The following is an 18,719-nucleotide window of genomic DNA, read 5'->3' on the forward strand; positions in this document are numbered from 1 at the left end:
CCCCGGACCGGGAACGGAACGGGAGTCGGGGAGGCCGCCCCGGTCCTGAGGACGCGGCGCGGGGACCGGGACGTGCAGCCCTCCCCACCCCCACAGCGCGGCTTCCGGCCCGGGCGAAGGAGCGGGATTGGGAAGGTTTCGGAGCCGGCGCTGAAATTTCTGGGTGGTTCCTTCCCCACCGCCCTTCCCCCGCGAGGCCGGCCTCCGACGGGGCCTCGCCAGGGTGAGGGGCAGGCCCTGGCCTGAAGCCAGAAGCAGGATTTCCCCGGAGGCCGGGACAGCGCCAGGGCCGGGGGCAGGCCCGGGCCCCACCGCGGGGTTTTCTGTCCTGCGCGCCACTGACCCCGCGGACCCCGCGCACGGGGCGCAGGATGGGTCGGGGGTCCCAGAGCCTTGGTCAGTCAGACCCCCAGCGGCCAGGGCAGGTCGGTGGTCATTTCAGAGTTCCGGCCACTGTCCTGTGCAGGAGTGACCCTGTGGCCGCCTTGGGCCGGCCTGAGGGGGATTCTAAACATGGAGGGGCCAACACCGAGACCGGAAAGCCCCCGGCCTAAGCCTGACCCAGTGCCGGCCACACCTGCCGCACCCCTCCGCGCGTCCCTGGGATCCCAGAATGGGGCCGTCTCCCCCGCCCAACCCCCAGGCCCTGGCGAGGGCAGCTCCTCCGACCCGCTACAGCCTTTTTCCTAGGACTGTTTTTCCTTCGAAACAGGAAGCTGGGGCGTGGGCCTCACGTCCCTCGGGTCCAGGCTCCACCAGGGGCAGGGCAGAGTGGGGCTGGACCACAGGGCACACAGCACCTTGCCCAGCCCCTGCCCCAGGGTGGGCACAGCAGGGCACAGGGCAGTGTCCATCTGGGACTGGTGGCCTGGCCTAACCCGGGCATAGCACCGACCAGGGTCATTTCACCCAGCCGGGGGCATCTCCATGAGGGAGGGACACACAGCTCCGGTGGCTCTGGTTCCTGCTTGCCCACCACCCAGACCCCAGCCTGGCCAGGCCCACCTTGCAGGAAGGGCCAGAAGGTTCCAACAGCAGAGGGGGGGATAGGGCTGTCAGGGAGAATCTGGCAGGGCCAGGCCAGAGGGGCAGCAGCCGGCATTGGCCAGGGTATACGGGACCCTTCAGGGTCCAGGGCTGGTGGCCTGCCCGGCCCCCACCAAGGCCTCTAGGCGGCCTTTGACCCTCCACACCCCTGGGCGCTGGTTCTAGGTCTGGAGAGCAACTCACCCTGGTTTCTGGGCTGAGCTGGGCAGCCAGGAGCCCACCCTTCCAAGCCAGCCAGTTGTATCCCCACGGGGCCTGAGCACTTGGCGCCCCTATACCTGAGAGTATCCCTGGGACAGCTGCTGAAGAGGCAGGAGGCTGGGAGACACTTCCAGGGAGCCCCTGCTTCCAGCCTCCACCTCCCCACGTCCCCACAGTTCCTTGTCCCTGGAAGTTTCTGGAACAGGCCTCCTTTGCAGCAGGAGCCGTGCAGGCCAAGCCTGGGCTGCACTTCTTGCCAGTGAGAGCTGCCAGGCCTGGCCATGGGAGAGAAAGGTCCGTTCCCAGCCCCGCCGGACACCTGGCCCAGCACAGGACACTGCAAAGACAAGCCAGGCTGGCCAGGCTGCCCCTGCTGGTCCCCACCCGCAGCGAGGCCACCTGCTCCAGGGCTGGGTGCCCCAGCCATTGAAGCCCCCGCCCACCTGGCACAGGCCGGGCACAGATGGCCATCTGCGTCACTGGGACCAGGGGGTGGCAGGGCTGGGCGGGCATCCAGTCCCCAAATGTTCTGTCCTCACCCCCTCCCCAGGGTCCCCTGGGGGTGGGGTGGATAGGGCAGTTTCTGTGTGGAGGGTCAGGACCTCCCCAGGGCCAACACATCAGGGTCACGACCCCATCCTTTCCTGAGGGCAGACGGCCCTGGCCTGGGGATGTCCCTGTGGGCTCCACACCTTGCAGGGGAGGCTCCGTGGGGTCCGGGGCTGGGTTGCCTGGAGCAGGACCAGCAGCTGTGCAGAGGCTACGAGAACAGAGTGGGTGGGGGCTGCCTCTTCCTGGCCAGAAGGAAGTGGGGGAGTCGGAGCAGGTGCTGGGGCGTGGGGGTGGCCAGGCCTGGGCCAGGACGGGGTCGGGTCCAGGCCTGTGGGCTGGGGCAATGAGCAGAGCCCCTCATGCAGCCACGAGGGGGCGTCCAGCTTGGGGGCCCCTGGCCATGCCCTCGGAGCATTGCGCTGGGGCAGGAGGGTGGGTTGGGGATGAGGTGAGGAAGGAGTCAGGTCCCTGCCCAGGCTTAGGGGCCAGGGACACGCTGGGCTGAACCAGTGGCTGCAGTGACTGGTCAGCAGTCCCCACTCCCCACTGAGGACGTGCCGGCCGCTGCCTCCCCAGACAAGGCCAGGCTGCTCGGCTGCTGCCAGCCCCCTTGACAACAGAGTGCTGGGGGAAGGCCGGCAGCACTGTGGCTCCAGGAGGAGGGGAGACCAGCACAGCTGAGACCCAAGGGTGGCCCGAGGACAGCTGTTGGTGACTGAGGCAGAGATGAAACGGGTGGAGCAGAAACTAGGGATGGACTCATCTTCCCCAGACCCCAGCTCTTAGGGGACTGGGAAACAGGCACTGCCAGGAACAGGGGTACTGGGAGCTGCCCTTCTAAGGAGCTGAGGCTGGAGGGCCAACCCATGGTCCCTGCAGAGGCCCAGGCAGGTGTGAATGCTGAAGTCCTGAGCCTGAGGATGCAGAGGTAGGGTGGGGAGAGCCATCTCTCCCTGGCACAGAGGCAGGGAGCTTCTCCCACCCTGGCCTCTCCTCCCCCAGCCCTCAGGAGACCCCTGGACCCCTTCGAACAGCTTTGGGAAGAGGGTTCTGGCCCTGGGTGATGGCTGGCCTGGCTCAGCAGGTGGCCAGAGCCCTTTAAGGCTCTATGTTTATACCCAAAGGTAAACACCAGAGAAGCCTGGGGCAGCTTGGGGAACAACTGAGCCCAGAGCCGCCCCCCGCCCCCACCACCCCACCGCGGCGTGGCTGCTGGACGCAGTGCCTCTGAGCCTCCGGAAAGGCCGACATCAAGCCCTATGGCACTCAGCTCCGAGACAGAGTGCCCACGTGGCCACAGGGACAGCCCGCGAGGCCCACCCGACACCTCTGCCCAGCCCTTCCCCCACTCCTCCCCGTGGGCCCCACCGCACTTGACCGCAGGCTGGGGCTCCGTGCTCACAACTGAGTGTCTCAGGGTCCGGCCAGCGGCACTCTGGAGCCGTCCAATCCTCTGTCCCCCAGAACATGCAAGTGCCCAGGACCAGTCCACGCCCACTCCTGCTGTGGCCCATGTTCCCCTCAGCCCACACCACGGCCCACTGCCCCCAACACCCAAGGGCCTAGCCTGGATGGGGAAGCCAGGCCCTCGTGGAGTGGGTGTTTCCAGGCCTGCTGGGGTGGGCCTGTGGTGTGGTCTAGAGGCCGCCCTGTACCCCCTCCCTGGGGGGCTCCATGAGCCCTTTGGGGCCCTGGAGTTGGGCAGGGAAGGAGGAATCCCTGCGTGGCAATGAGGGGAGGGCCAGGTCTGTTCTAGCCCCAGGCTTGGGGGTGCTTCCCGAGGGGTGGAGAGAAGACATGGGGAACCGGGAATTGTGCCGGAAGGCTGGAGGGAGGGGCTCTCCAGCCCAAGTATTTCTCAGACCACAGGCCAGATGCACCTGTCAGGGCCTGGATGGGCTGGAGATGCTGGATGTGGTGGCCTAAGAAAGCCTAGAGAGGTGGTGGCCTGGCACCCCAGGACCCCAGCCCGGGGCTGTGCCTCCACAAAACGGGCGTGCGGCACCGCACCTCCACTCCCCAGAACAGGGGTCTGGGAAGGGCCCACCGTGAGGTCAGGTGGGGAGAAGGGACCTGTGTCTCCCTCAGGGCAGCTCGCTGGGCTCCAGGGTTCTGATGCCACCTCTCCTCTCCTCCCGCAAGTGACCCAGGAGCTCCTCAGGGAGCTGGTGACCCACCCGTTGGGGACTGATCTGTCCATGTGGGAGCTGGACCTTGGCCAACCCCAGGTGTGGCCTCAGAGGCCCCTGTGGAGGCCCAGTCGGGAACGCGCCATCCCATCTTCTGTCCTGGCATTGCCCTCTGTGGGGTTTTCTCCCAGCCTGGCCAAGGCCACGTTGGCCTCAAGCCAGGACTCCAGCCACATCCAGCGCTACAAGGAGGGACTGCAAGCTCCCTAAATCGCAAGGGTTTGAAACCTCCGTGGCGTTGTCCAGCTCAGAGAAGATGGGGACTAGGTGAGAGGGTAGTTGTGCCAGGGTGGCCGTCTGGGCCCCATGTGCCCTCAGGGTCGATGGAAACCCCGAGGCCCACGATCTGACATGTGACAGTGCCGCCACCCCCAGTGGCCTGAATGCGAGGGGGTCCCAGCCGCCCGTGTGTGGCCATTCCAGGGAGGGGCTGCGGTGGGCACATGCACGGCTGTCCTGCGGTCCTCTCAAAGTCCTTTATTGTACAATGTTATCTGTTTCGGGGTCGGGGAAGGACTAACAGGTACACAGCGAAATAGATAAATATGCCAAGCTCTTTTTCTTTTCTTTTTAAATCAGGCATTTATAAACAAGAAAGCATACATTAATTACATAAAAATAGTTTCCGAGTAGCAGAGTAAGCATCATACTGTCGTTAGCAGCAGCGTGGGGCACGGGCAGGGGCAGGGTCTGGGTGATGTTAAAGGTAGAGATGGAGCTTTTTCCTTAATTCAAAAAAAAAAGTCATTTGTGACTCCTGACTTAAAGCAAGAACAAACGTCTCCCTGGACCCTGGCGGGCTGAGGGCGGGGTGGGGGAGCTGGAGCTCAGACCCACAGGGAGGAGGGGGTGAGGGGGCCGGGGCTCGGACCCACAGGGGGAGGGTGTCACATGGGAAACACACACGGGTTTCTCTGTCTCCCCCGCCCCCCAGCAGGAAAGCATTTTTTTTTTTTCCTCAGTTAAAAACAGCCCAGAAAACAAGACGACTCTCAGGTAAGAAAAGAGTTTCTGAAAAAGGATCCAGCATATACATGTATAATACAACAGTGAAAAAGGAAAAAGTATTTACAGGTGAACTGTTTTTACATTGGCTAGTTCTGTACGAAAAGCAGACATTACGTGTATGAGTTAGCTGCTCCAGAGATATGAATGTTATTGCTGTTGTTTTTCCCTTCGTTAAAAATCTTCTTTCAGTATAGAAATATAATGAGAATTAAACTGAATACAAAATCACTTAGATGAAGGGCCTCACACAGAGGAGTCAGCAGCCCACGCAGCGGACACCTCTTCCCCTCTTCTGCTGAAACGAAACTGACTTGCACCTGTGCCAAGGGAAGCCAGGCACGCACCCCTTGGGGCCTGGGACCCCCAACCAGAGCGGCCCTGCAGCCACAGCTGTCTCCTCAGACTCAGGCCCCTGAGGGTGGCAGCGACCCTGGCGTGGCGAGCCAAGAGCTGCGGGAACCGCCTGGGAGGGTCCCCAGCTCCAGTGGCTGGTGCAGGGAGGGCCTGCCGGCGTCCGGGTCCCACTGACCGCACGGGCCTGGCAGCTGCAGGAAGGGGTGGGCCCAGGTGACACTGGCTGGACCCTCCCAGAGCCGAAGTGGGGAAGGGCTGCCACTGCAGACACAGCGCTTTCCGTTTGGGGCAAGACGGGGCGGTGGAGGCGTGGACCCAACGGTGACCATCAGGATGGAGCAAGGGCAAGGAGAGGCTCTGGCCCAGACAGAGCTTGCAAAAGTTCATCTCCCTCTGGGGTGTAAAAACTCAAAGCAAACGGAGCAAACCTGGTGGCCCCGGGGACGGGGCAGGGCCTCTACCTCACTGTGATCTTCGACCTGGCGACAGGACAGCCACACAGAAGCACGCCAACACACTTAAAGCTTTGCTCCAACTAAATCGTTTAGTTTCCCTTGAAGAAATGACTGAAAAAACACAACTCTGGTAAAACAAGGCTAAAAACAGCATTCTGCGTGTTGCATAACAAAACCGACCCTTTACAAGACACGGTAATAATGCCCGCTGACGGATCTACCTACGGCAGAGGTGTGGAATCCATGCACACAGATAGAACAACCGCAAAGAAAACAAAAGCAAAGAAAAATCCAAACAAACGCTGCATATACATGATGTCCCTTTTGCATTGCACTTTAGAAGGGGTGGGGGGCTTCAGCAGCAACCAAGACCCCCCTCAGTAAACCAAGGGCAAAACCCTGCAGGCAATTCCGCCACCCAGACGCGAGGGCTCAGCAGTCTCTGGTCTTTGCTCGTCACTGCCCCGAGGTCGTCTGTACCTGGGCGAGTCATCTCCACCTTCCGAGAGCGCGTGCAGCTGCCGTGGGTGTTAGAACGGATTCAAGCAAAGAACTCCGGTAAGATCTTCTTATGTAAATAAATACCGTAACTGTAGGATGGGTAGCCGCCTCTTGTCTACTGGGAAATCATTTTTCAAGCTTGGGCATAAGAAACCTTATACAATTTGCATAAACAGGTGAGAGTAAAAGAGATTATTTGGAATAAATGCAAGGAACTTATTCTGAGAGTGGCAGATTCAGTCGCTACTGAAGACAGATATTTTGGGGGTAAAAAGACACGAGTCAGGATTTGCTGTACAAGATGCTGGAAGGCACAGAACGACCCCGAAGTTCAGCTTTTGCATTTTCGTTTTCTTGTGATTCCCTTGTTCAACCAAGCACCAGAGGGGGTTTCTAAGCACTCGAGCACTTAGGATTTGACTGCTCTATAAATCGGTAAAAACCTCAGTTCACTGGGGAATAGAAAGGGAAGGTTGTTGACAAAGTGCAGTTCTAAATATACGTTTAAATGAACCAACAAAAAAAAAAAAAGAAAAATTGAAATAATGCTGTTTTGTTCCAATGCTGCAGCCTCAGTCCCAAAATGAAGGGAGCGATGTTTGCCAAACTGAAAGGATCGCCCGGTCAGGCGGCACGTGTGCCCGGAGGGGCTGAGGGTGTGACCGCCAGCCACGATCACCATCTGACGCAGGTCAGTGCCTCATGGTGGAGGAGCCTGGGCAGAATCACGGGGTGCAGAGGAGCCGAAGACCGTCCCTTCAGCTCTGGGGCAGCTCCTGTGCGGCTCTGCACCACCTGGTACCCGTGGGGGCAGCGCTGGCATCGATGGCGACATGGCAGGTGGGGTGGGCATAAGGCGGGCAGTGTTCGAGCTCATCTCGCACGCGGCACTGTCCCTGCTCTCCCTGGCAGCAGCAGGAAGACCTGGGTCCTTGTCGCTGAAAAAATAGACTCTGAAGAAAAACCCCTGCTGTCCTCACGCAGCCGCGGGCAGATGAGCTGTGATGGCTTCCCCGGGGGGGGGGGGCGGCCGCCACCCCCCACTCCCTTGCGGGTCTTCAGATGGCGTTGTGTGTTGGGGGCTTTTAAAAGTTAGTCATTTAAAAATGTGTTGATTTTCTGAATTTCAAGTCTCCTTACTGGTTTTAAATAGCTTATAACAAAAGTGTAAATGTTAGAATGTTCTAGCAAGCAAAGGACCAGCATGCCGTGGAGCTGGCCCCGTCTCCAGCTGCAGTTGGGGGACACGGCTTGCTCACTTGAACTTGGCCAGTAGAAAATTTTGCAGTGGATTCCAAAACTACACGGTTACAAACACTCGCTTGGTAATAGGCACAGTAAGACGTTGTGCTGTGTGGGCGGGTTGCAGGGGCGCGGCCGGGCAGAGCTGCACCGCCCAGCCGCGCCCCCCTGCACCCGCGTTGTCGGCGGCGCCGCGGCGGCAGGCACGGAATCTAGGGCTCCAATTCCGCAGCGCCCTCGCTGCCCGCAGCCTCGGGGCGGGCCCGCGGCCACAGCTGCTCCTGCAGCTCCTTCACCACCTTCTCCAGGTGCTCCCTGGCCTCGCGCTCCCGCAGCAGGTCCGCCCGCAGCTGCTCCCGGTCGGCCTCCGCGTGCTGCAGCTTCACCTGCAGGTCTTCGATCTGAAAGGGAGCTGCGTGGTTAGCGTCTGCTCGCTGCCCTGCCGGGGCGACGCTGCCTCCCCCACCGGAGGCTCCTGCACCGCTCCTGTGCCTTCCCCATGCCACGTGCCGGTCCCTCCTCCACCTGCCAGGACACAGGCTCACGAGACAGGACCCAGCAACCACCCACCCTGTGCCCGTCAGGGCGGGCACTGAACACGGTCCTGGCCCTGGATTCTGCTCCAAGGCCTTTCCGGCTGGGCACGGCTGGCCACCAGGGCCCACGGTGGCCCCATGCGGTCTGGGCTCCACGCCCGCCGTGCCACGTGCCTCAGTCTCCCCACCCGCATACCTGGGCCGAGTACTTGGCACGCAGGCGGCCGGCCTCACAGCCCTTGTCGCACACCCGGGCCTGCCGCGCCTGCTCCAGCTCCCGCTTCAGGCGCAGCCGGGACTCGTTGGCCTCTTTCATCTTCTTCTCATTCTCCGCGCGGAGACGCTCGATCTCTTTCCGCAGGTTCCGCTTGGCCTCCGTGGCCTCCCGCAGCTTCTCCTTCTTGGCCACGCGCAGGAACTCCAGCTCCTGGGGGCCAGGGACGGCTCAGGGTCACCGCCCAGCCGGTCCCAGCGCCGCCCCCCAACCATGGCTAGCAGCTCCCAGCCCGCCCCGTGGGGTCATCCATCTGGCAATGTGCCCTCAAGCCCCGCCCCCAGCGCCCCACTCGTGTGGTGCCCCCACCCCACAAAGGCTTTTCAGACCCCCATCCTGAGTTTCTGCCAGGCCTGCGGCAGCTGTGCTAGACCTGGGGGCCTGAGTCAGTCACACTTGAGGCTGCAGCAGGCCCTCCCCTGACATCCAGGGCCATGTTCCCCTTGGGAGCAGCCAGCCAAGGAGGCCCCGGCTCCCACCAATGTGAGGAGGGCAGCCTCAGACATCGCACCATCTGAGGGCCCTGGGTCTCCCCACGCGGCCAGATGGAGACATCCATCCACCGGGCGCCTCCACAAGCCCCCCGCCTCCCCATGAAAATATCCGTGTGACTCACACCCCACGCTGCAAACACACCACATGAATATGCATGTGGGAAATCACACCTCCAACCAGAATCAAGGACAACAGTGGCGGGGGACGCGCTGGGGCGAGGGACTGGCACGCGCAGGGGGGCACGTCGACAACCCTGCAGCTCTGAGGGCCGACGGGGTTGTGTTGTGCTAAAGCCCACGCCGTGAAAGCTGCCAGACACTGCCGAGGTGTGAATTTAGCGAGGCTGGGGCCGGGTGAAGGCCGGGCCACCCGCGCACCTCTCTCCCCAGGCAGCCCTGCCTGTGAACTGCGCCTCCCTCAGTCAAGTCAGAAAGAAACCTAAACAACGTAAAAGGAGGCACGAGACCGGAGCTGCAGCGTGAGAACCGTGAGGCAGAGCCCAGAGAAGCAGCATGTGCAGGTGGGGGTGTGCGCGCGGGCCAAGCCCTCTCCTTCCTACTTGGGAGGCCTGGCAGGAGCGGACTTCTGGAACACCAGGCTTTAGGAAGCACACCCCTCACGCCTGTGTTTTGCAGAAGCCAGGTCTTGCTGGCGGAGCGCATGAACACCCACTCCTGGAGCACACAGAGCAAGGAACTGTCCCCGTGCAGCTGCTCCTGACTCTTTCTGCCACTAAAAATAGACCAGCCTTCTTTATACCAGAGGAACACGGCTACTTCCTTGGTGGGGCCACCACACAGGGTGTGTGATCCTGATGGGGAAAGCTGTGGTCAAGCCAAATGCAGGGCCCTCCTGGGATGTCCATCGGCCTGGGGACACTGAGGGGCTCACCATACCCAGAGCCGCAGCTTTCGGGAGACAGACCCCCAAGGTCCCAGGCAAGCCCACTGAGGTGAAGGCGGAGAGGAGCACATGGGGCAGCCAGGAAGGGAGAAAGCATCACCTGTGCCCATTCACCTAGTGGAGGCTGTGCTCACCGCCCGCGCCCTGGACCTCCTAGCGCCACCCACCCTGCTCACCTGGTGGAGGCTGCGCTTGGCCTGCAGGGCCGCGCTGAGCTTCTCCTCCTGCTTCACGCGCATCTTGACCACCTCATGCAGGAACTTCTCTTTGGCTTCCTTGGTGTCCAGGCCGCCCTCCAGCGCCTGCCGCAGGTGCTCCAGCTCCGCCTCCAGCCCACTGGGTGTGTCGGCAGGGGCCGCGGCATCAGGGCCGGCGGAGGGCAGGGCACGTGCGCCCGGGGAGCCCAGGTCCTTGGCGGAGCTGGATGAGGTAAAGGACGGGGAAGAGAGCGAGGACAAGGAGGAGGTGACTGAGGAGGAAGCAGAGACAGAAAAGAAGTCACGGAAGTGCCCGGCAGCTCCCGGAGGAACCCGCGAAATATGGGGCCGCCGAAGCAGCCCCCAGGCGACCGACCCCCTCAGCCGGTGCCACCCCCACAGCCCACGGCCCACAGGGAGGCAGAGAAAGCAACTCACACGTACATTCCTCCCTGCTTTCCACTTCCACCTCGGCCTCCGAGTCCTTGTCCTCCTCTGGGGCAGCCACGGGTGCCAACGTCTCTGGGGCTCCTGGGTCCACAGTCAGCTTCCGCTTCCGAGGCTGGGTGCAAGTGGCGAGAGGCTCGGGGGCCCGGGAGACGGCGGCAGTACATGGAGGGCTGCTCACAACCTTCTGCTGGGCCGGCGGTGCGAGGGCCACGTTGGGGGCCACGGCTGTCTCAAAGCTCTTGTAGGAGTAGAAGCTGGAGAGGCAGGCGGGTGTCGGGAAGGTGCCTCTATCCCCAAGCGCCACCCAGACCCATCGTGGCGCACACCCGCTCTGAAGGTGTTAAAGAGGAAAGACTTTCTCTCCCAGCTCTGATTCTTAAAGTCAAGCTTTCAGTTCCTAAGAACCCCTAAGTATTTTCTACTTGCTGGGTCTCTCGCACAGGCCAGACACAGGCCGACCATCACATCAAGAGGCTGCACCCAGCAGACAGGGCTCCACCCACGACTCCACCCCGAACAGGGAACTCTCTAGGTGTGCTCACCCTGACGCCAGCCAAAGGAACCAACACAGACTGCCCTGACCAAAAGGCGGCAGGTCTGGGCACCCAGCCTGCAGAAACATGGGCGCGTCCACGTGCACAGCCCTTGTGGGGCCTCCCCCGGGGCCAGAAACACCTGTGAACGGCGCCCACTCACCTGTCTCGGATGAGGGCTGGGAGGTGTGGGGAGAGCTCCTTCTCACTCGCTGACACCGCCGGGGACCAGGGTCGGAAAGCAGAGAGGCGCTGGCGAGGGTGAACACAGCCCAGGCTCTGTCGAGAGAGAGTCGTCTGTGTGAGTGACCAGGAGAAAAGCCACTTCATGTCCCCGAGGCTGTGCCGGGTGCCAGCCCTCAGGGGGCAGACAGAGCTGCCAGCCGCTGGGTCTGTCCAAGAAGAAGGGCCCAGTACCCACCACCCACCACCCCAAGGACCCTGACAGGCCCCACAGCACCTTATTGGAAGAGCCGGCCAAGGTCCGCAGCCAGCTGGACGGCTTGTCCTTTTCGGAATGCGCGGGGGACTGCGAAGAGGTGTCATCTGTTTTGGGTCTTATGGAGGCCGGGGGCTCAGAGGAAACCTGCGATTAGTGAAAGGCCTTGTTGGCACATCTGGTTCCCAGGGCATGGTCCCTCCACCAGCCCCATGGCCAGCATGGCAGTCAGAGCCCCAGGCACTCTGGCCGTGAAGGACCCTGAGTGGTGCAGAAGGCAGATTCCAGGGCACCCCCCAGGAGGCCGAGTCCACTTTGCATAAAGACCCTTGGGTCACGCGCAACAGGTGCATGGAGGCTGTTCTGAGGAACAGGTCATCTCCGAGAGAACAGAGCGGACCCTGTCCTGCCGTTCCGGGTGACCTCACCCACGGCTGCAGCGGGTTTAGGATGAAGAACCAAGACCCACCCTCCCCTTCCACACCACAGCAGCTCAGCCTGGCCCGGAGTCCCTCATCCTTCTCCTGCCAAACCCCTTTCCAAGAACCCGAGTGTGTTCTCAGAGGGTGCCCATGCTGGGCACTCAGCTCAAACAGCCACAGCACGGCGAGAGCCACTCACGACAGATGGGTCTGGGAAGGGCAGCTGCGGCACAGGGGTGGTTCGCGAGAAGGGGACACTGTGTCCCTGTGGGCCGCTGGCACCGGTGCACTGAAGAGTGGGCATTCTGGCCACCCCCTCCCCACAGGAAGGACACATTTTCAAAACGAAGGACACCATCCCCAAAGGAGCCTTGGTCTACAGGATGGCGCCACACACACCTTTTCCTCGTTACCTGCCAGCCCTGCTGCTGGAGGAAGCTTAGCGCAGGTGCCCGGACCCAGCCCACCCAGAACCAGGTGGTGTGTGTCAGGTATCCAGGCACATCCCCCAAGAACCAGTGAATGATACGGGCTGTGTGCTGGGGCCTGAGCTGGTACATCCAGCCTCAAGCAAACATGAACTCCCCCAGCCCTGTGGCTGGAGATCCCTGAGACATGCTGCCCACAAGGCACAAATGAGACCCAAGGTCTCTTCCCAAGCAAAATCACAGGGCAGTCTCTGTACAATGCGCCATTCCTCTACTGCCAAAGACCCCACAGGACAGCAGAGTTCCCAGGGCAGCTGGTGCCAGGTCTACACCACGGGCCAATGCAGAAGAGGCCACACAGGGCAAGGGGCCCTTCACGGGGTGAGGTCCCACTCACTCTGCTGAGGCCAACCTCAAGCGGAGGCAGCACAGTCGGGCGGTGGGGGAGCTGCCCTTGCCCTCAGCCAGGAAGCCTTGGTGGACAGAGCACACTCGGGGCCGGGGGCTCTTCCCACCTCCAGGACTCCAGGAGAAGACGCGGCATCAGGAACCAGCCTCCTGGAGGCAGCAGGGACCCTGCTTCCCTAGGGGGAAGATGGGGCACAGGGCAGGCTGTCTATCAAGGTGCCCCAATTACGGGGATGGAGGGCCCTGGGGGAAGATCTGGCCAAAGCCTATGGCGTCCCCTGTAGAACATGCACCTGCCCTGCAGCCCTCAGGGAACAAGCAGGGTGGGGCCGGGGAGGGGCGGGTGCCTGGCTCTGACCTGGGCCCAAGGGAGGAAGGGAAGTGTCCGGGCACACGGGGCCGCGGACGCAGGGCAGGCAGCCCCGGCTGGGGATGGTTTTTTTCAGACACTAAAATAGCTGTTCAGGAAAAAAGACACTGAAAATACCCCTCTCTGTGGTAGCTTTCGGGGGGAAGTGAGTGTTGGTGACGTCTGGCGGAGGCCCTGACCGCAGGGTGCCGTGCCTGTGCCCAGCAGGGGCGGGTGCCATCCTAGCTGCAGCAGAGCCCCTTCCGGAATCATGCGGACCCTCCCAAGAGGCACAGAAGGCCGAGGACGCCCAGCTGGGTGGAGCTTCCTGTCTAAGCAGCCACTGAAGCGGGCGCGGAAATTCGGCTCAGTTGTCACCCGGGGAAAAGCCACAGCAGCCGGCGCTGACTCCGGGAGACTCAGAGACTCCTTGAGGGGAAAGAGTCAGACGCCTCGGGCCACCTCCATGACAGCCAATGTCTGAGAACACGGCTCTGCCTGGCGGGGCCCCAGCAGCTGCCCTGTGGAGGTGGCGGGAGGACCACAGGCCCAGGACCCCGATCCCCATCCACTCAGTGCGGGGGGCCGAGGACTCTGTGGATCTGGAGGGTTGAGGCAGATGGGCTCGGGACCATCCTTGGGGCCAGGGAGGCTCCTGGTCTTCAGGGGGCCAGGACGAGCCTTCGGAGACATGACTCCGTTAAGACCCCGGCTCCTCATCAGGCACTGGGAGCGGGCTCTCTGCAGCATCACGAGAAGAATGTGTAAACAGAAGGTGTCTGCGCCCTTGTGAGCCAGCTGGAGGAAGTGACAATCTCAGAGGACTGTCACCTGAGCAGTATTGGTTTCTCAAAGCCCCAGGAAGCAGACAGCCGTCTTCAGGCCTGGGATGCCACCCGCCCTACCAAGGCCCCCGGGGGCCCCAGTGTCAGCTGTCGGTCAGGGACAAAACCACACCCAGTGACAGACGGCTGAGTCTTCCTCTGGGAAGAGCAGCTACAACCGCTGGCCTCTGGTGTGACCCTTCTTGGGGCTTCAAAACTGGCCCTTGGAGCCCACAGGCCACGAGGCAGGAGCACGGCTCCGGACCTGACACACCAAAGCAATGGGGCTGGGCCATCCCAAAGCCCTTCAGGCCACTGTCAGCTTGCACAGCGGAGGCCAGCCGACACACCGCCCTGCCCCGCGGCCACTTCTCCTCCTGGGGTCCTTCCCCACACCCCGACAACGACCAGGCAAGCTACCTGGCCAACAGGCACCTGGGGAACGAGTGTGAGCTTGCACCCACGTGCAGGTGTCCCCCTGCCAGGGCAGGGCTGAGGAACAGTGGGCCCAAGGTTGTGGACACCCTAGGCCCTCTGACGGAACAGTTCCTGCCCAAAGCCCACAGGACCTATGCAGAGGTGGTGGCCCAAACAGGTGAGGAGCTGGCAGTGGCCGCCTGCCCAGAACGGGGCAGCCACAGTATACTGCTACAGGCAAGCCAGCGGCTCCCCATGGCGGGGGGGTGTCCCAGAAAAGCCGCTCTCCAAAAATGCACACCCCACCCTCGGGGGCCCTGCATATCAGGCCTGCAAGGTGCCAAGAACAGAGAAGAGCCACCAAGAAGGCCTTGGGTCCCTTTCCTGCCTGATACGTGCAGATGCTCAGGGCTCAGAGCGAAATACCGGCCCATTCCCTGCAATGAGGAAAGGGAGTTTGGAGGTCACAGAACTGCCATCTCCCTTCCCCAGGCCCCTGGCTCAACAAGACTGGGGGCTGCTTCTCCTGCCAGATCCCACAGGGTCCAAACACACAAGAGCTCAACCCCCGAGAGCAAGGAGAGGCTCCATGTCGCCTACCCCGGCAGGCAGGCTGGAGTCCTGGACGGCTGCCGAGGGAGACGCCGCAGAGGCGGACGGCGCTGAACCCGAGACTGAATACAGCAGCGGTTACAGCTGGCCTCCGTCCCCAGGCACCTGAGCCACCCCAGACAGGCTGAACCTCGTCTGTGCATGCCCTAATGACAGCCCCTCCCAGGGCACCGACAGCCCGGGTGGTCAGCTCAGCCACCTCCCCCACTGTGGCCTCAGCACCTCTCACTTCCAGAGTCCGTGAGGAGGACATGGGCACCGGCTGTGCCCTGCCCGCCCGTGTGGTCCCGAGGCAGAGGCGGTCACTCGTGTCCCTGAGCTGCTGCCCAGAGCTCCGGGCCGCTTCTCCACACACTGAAGCTGAATGACAGGGCTCAAGGCCACATCCCCGCCCTGCTGGCCACTCAGTGCTGACGGTCGTTGCCTCGAACCTTCTGGGGACACTGGGGTTTGAGTCAACCTTTGCTGAGAGGATTCACACCCAAAATCAAAACAACCACACATACAGCCTGCTGTGAACCTCCATGACCACCCGGCATCCACCCACCCTGGCTCACAGGCACCAGCGGGTAAGGCTCCACAGGACGACAGAAGGCAGATCCCATACCAGGACCCCCCCAGGGCAAGACTCCGGGGAGGTGGTAGTGAGTGGTGGGCAGGGAGGGGCGCACAGCAGCACTCATGATAACATCAACACAACTTCCTCCAACCACAGGGGGGACTTCGGAGAGTGGAGAAAACCAGTTTCCTGTTCAACCTGCAGCCCAGCAACCTGTCAGGAGGGTACCAGCCTCAGTCACCCGAGGACCCCAATGTCCAGTGGCCAGATGTGCCCCCATGAGGGGCACAGCATGTATTTGGCTGAAACAGACATTGAGGCCTCTGTGGCGTCAGCTTCACATGTGAACAACGCACAGTCACAGAGTGGTTGTGCATCCCACAGGTCAGTCCAAGGGCCACCGCCAAGCTCTGCGGGTCAGGCTTCTGTCTCCACACCTGCACGGACACTTGGCCCACGACAACCTGGTGTCAAAACTGCATCCCGGTGCGGGGATGGGCCACTCGACGCCCCAAGGCCTGCTGCACAGCACAGCCCGCCCTGCAACCCTCCCGTGTCCCACTCAGTGTCTTCTCCTGCCAGGCTGCAGCCATGAGGTCAGGGGACCCTCCAGGGGAATGCACACGCCACATGGAGAGGCCAGTCTCTGACCCACTCACGCACAGCAGGCAGGCCCAAGCCTCCTCTCGTCAGCATGCAGCGTCCGCACCCAGGCACAGCTGCCACGACGGGAACGGGGGCAGGAAACGTGTGGCCGAGGGCCGGGAAGTCCTGTAGATGCAGATGCTGCCTCGCGGGGTGAGTCTGTGAGCGCCAGTTCATCTCTGTACAGGGGCCACCGGCCTGTGGAGGGGATGGCTGCCACCAACACGCAATGCTATGGAGTGGCGCAGATGTTGTAGGTACCAAGAAGTCTCCAGAAGCTGCCAGCCACAGTCCACATGGCGGTGCAGCCCTGGGGCCACAGCAGGTGGAGCGGCAGGATCACCCACAATCCAGGTTCTGTGGCGATCGCCTGTGCTGGCGTTCTGACATTCCCAAGAGGATGCCCGCAGCGTGGTGAGCAGGCTGGGTGCTCAAGGTCCTGCCTGCGGCCCTGCTCCCGAAGTACATGGCCCAGCAGCACTCTGCTGTGGTGAGCTTTTCAGTGTGGCTGAAAACCCGTCTGCTATTCCTTAAAAGGATACGACCCAAACTTCAGCCGTGGGCCCAGCGTGGTGGCTCATGCCTGTAATGCCAGCTACTTGGGAGGCTGAGGTGGGAGCATCTCTGGACCTCGAAAGGTGGAGGCTGCAGTGAATTATGATCCCACCACCGCACTCCAGCCTGAGCAACACAGCAAGACCGTGTCTCCAAACAAACTGTGGTTTTCAGACCATCTTGCCACATTCTTCAAGTGGAAGACAGCCTATGCCCACACCAAGAGCCTGGGCGGGTGCCTGGCACCTCAATTCAGCATTTCCAAGGGAGGCCACTGATTCTCACCCGCAGAGGCCACGGGCCCTGTAACCAATTCTCACCTGCAGAGGCCACAGGCCCTGTGGGAACAGCACTGTGTGCTCTCATGTCCCTCGCTGCAAAGACGGTTTTTGTGCACGGCCTCCTTAAACGTTTCCGAGAAACCATTTCCCGGACTGAACCGTCTGTGGAGCCGAGGCTGCCAGGGTACGTGAGGGTTTTCAAAGCAGGAACGCAGCGGCCTCAGCCCAGACCCCCGCCCTCACAGAAGTGCTTCGATGACACCAAAGCACAAGGAACAGACAGAAAACAGAACAACAAGGCTTCCCAGAAAACAATCATGACATTTTTGTGCTTCAAAGGACACCTTTGAGAAAGCAAAAAGACAGCCCACAGGATGGAAGGGAAAACGTGCAAACCCGGTATCTGACAAGGGGCCAGATTCAGAACACATGAAGGACTCTGCCAGTCAGCAAGGAACACGCAACACACAACCCCATTTCCAAACGGGAAAGAACTCGAGTAGCCACTTCTCCAAACAGGATGCCAACATCCAGTAACCACACGCAAAACTGCCTGTCATCATTCACTGTGGAAACGCAACCACACCGCAGGGAGACGCCGACTCAGGCCCACAACGATGGCTTGAATTGGGTTGGTTGGTTTGTTTTTGAGACGGAGTCTCGCTCTGTCACCCAGGCCGGAGTGTAGTGGCGCGATCTCAGCTCACTGCAGCCTCAACCTCCCAGGGCTCAGGCAATCCTCCTGCCTCAGCCTCATGAGTAGCTGGGACTATAGACATGTGCCACCATGCCCAGCTAATTTTTTGTATTTTTTGTTTTTCTAGAGCCAAGGTTTCACTTTGTTACCCTGGCTGGTCTTGAACTCCTGGACTCATGTATGTAATTTGCCCGCCTCGGCCTCCCAAACTGCTGGAACTACAGGCATGAGCCACCGCGCCCGGCCTAGAATTTTTTAGTTTGGACAAGTGTTGATGATGACATGGAGACACAGGGACCCCTATGAACTGCTGGGAGGAATGTACGATAATTTTGCTGCTGTGGAAAACAGTCTGGCCAGTCCTCGGAAGCTTAACACAGTTACATCGCCCAGCAATTCCAGTCCTCGGCGTACACGCAGGTTACTGAAAATACACATCCACACGACAGTTTGTGCACGAGTGCTCACAGCAGCAAAGTGGAGCTGCCCAAGTGTCCGGGGACAGATGACGGGATAGACAGATTGTGGTCTATGCACACAACGGAGTATGACTCAGCCATGAAAAGGAAGGAAGGAACCTTGGAAATACTGTGCCAACGCCGGACACAGCCACACGTGGCCCAGACATGGTCACGTGTGGCCCAGACACACAGTAACTCGTGGCCCCCATATAGTCACATGTGGCCCAGACACACATACAGTCAAACGTGGCTGAGACACAGTCATGCATGGCTCTCATACACACAGCCACACGTGGCCCAGATACACACAGTCACATGTGGCTCTATGGAATGACCAGGAGAGGCCAATCACCCAGATCAGTGTCGGATGGGGTTTGGGGCCTGGAGAATGACGGGTCACATGTATGGAGCTTCTTGTTGGGGGTGACAAAAATGTTCTCAACTTCGATGATGATGGTTAAACCATTAAACTATATTCTGTGGAAGGAAGAAATTTTATGGTATGCAAATTATATCTGAATACAGTCTTAAATTTTTTTTTTTTTTTTTTTTTTTTGAGACAGAGTCTCACTTTGTCGCCCAGGCTGGAGTGCAGTGGTGCGATCTCGGCTCACTGCAAGCTCCGCCTCCCGGGTTCACGCCATTCTCCTGCCTCAGCCTCCGAGTAGCTGGGACTACAGGCGCC

General features: G+C 61.0%; 1 protein-coding gene across 1 annotated transcript in view; it reads right to left on the minus strand.

The window, feature by feature from the left end:
- Window positions 1-4,946: 4,946 nt before the first annotated feature.
- The window catches only part of SKI (SKI proto-oncogene), a gene marked incomplete at its 5' end in the record, with an annotated part of 81,992 nt that continues 68,219 nt past the window's right edge, over window positions 4,947-18,719 (minus strand). The window contains 6 exons of the mRNA XM_011931083.1: window positions 4,947-7,950; window positions 8,282-8,512; window positions 9,934-10,226; window positions 10,399-10,658; window positions 11,101-11,216; window positions 11,398-11,523. Of these exons, the coding sequence (XP_011786473.1) occupies window positions 7,762-7,950; window positions 8,282-8,512; window positions 9,934-10,226; window positions 10,399-10,658; window positions 11,101-11,216; window positions 11,398-11,523 (1,215 nt within the window). The remainder of the gene's footprint in view (window positions 7,951-8,281; window positions 8,513-9,933; window positions 10,227-10,398; window positions 10,659-11,100; window positions 11,217-11,397; window positions 11,524-18,719) is intronic.

Source organism: Colobus angolensis, unplaced genomic scaffold (genome assembly GCF_000951035.1).
Source record: "Colobus angolensis palliatus isolate OR3802 unplaced genomic scaffold, Cang.pa_1.0 Scaffold89, whole genome shotgun sequence".
In the NCBI taxonomy this organism is placed as follows: Eukaryota; Metazoa; Chordata; class Mammalia; order Primates; family Cercopithecidae; genus Colobus; species Colobus angolensis.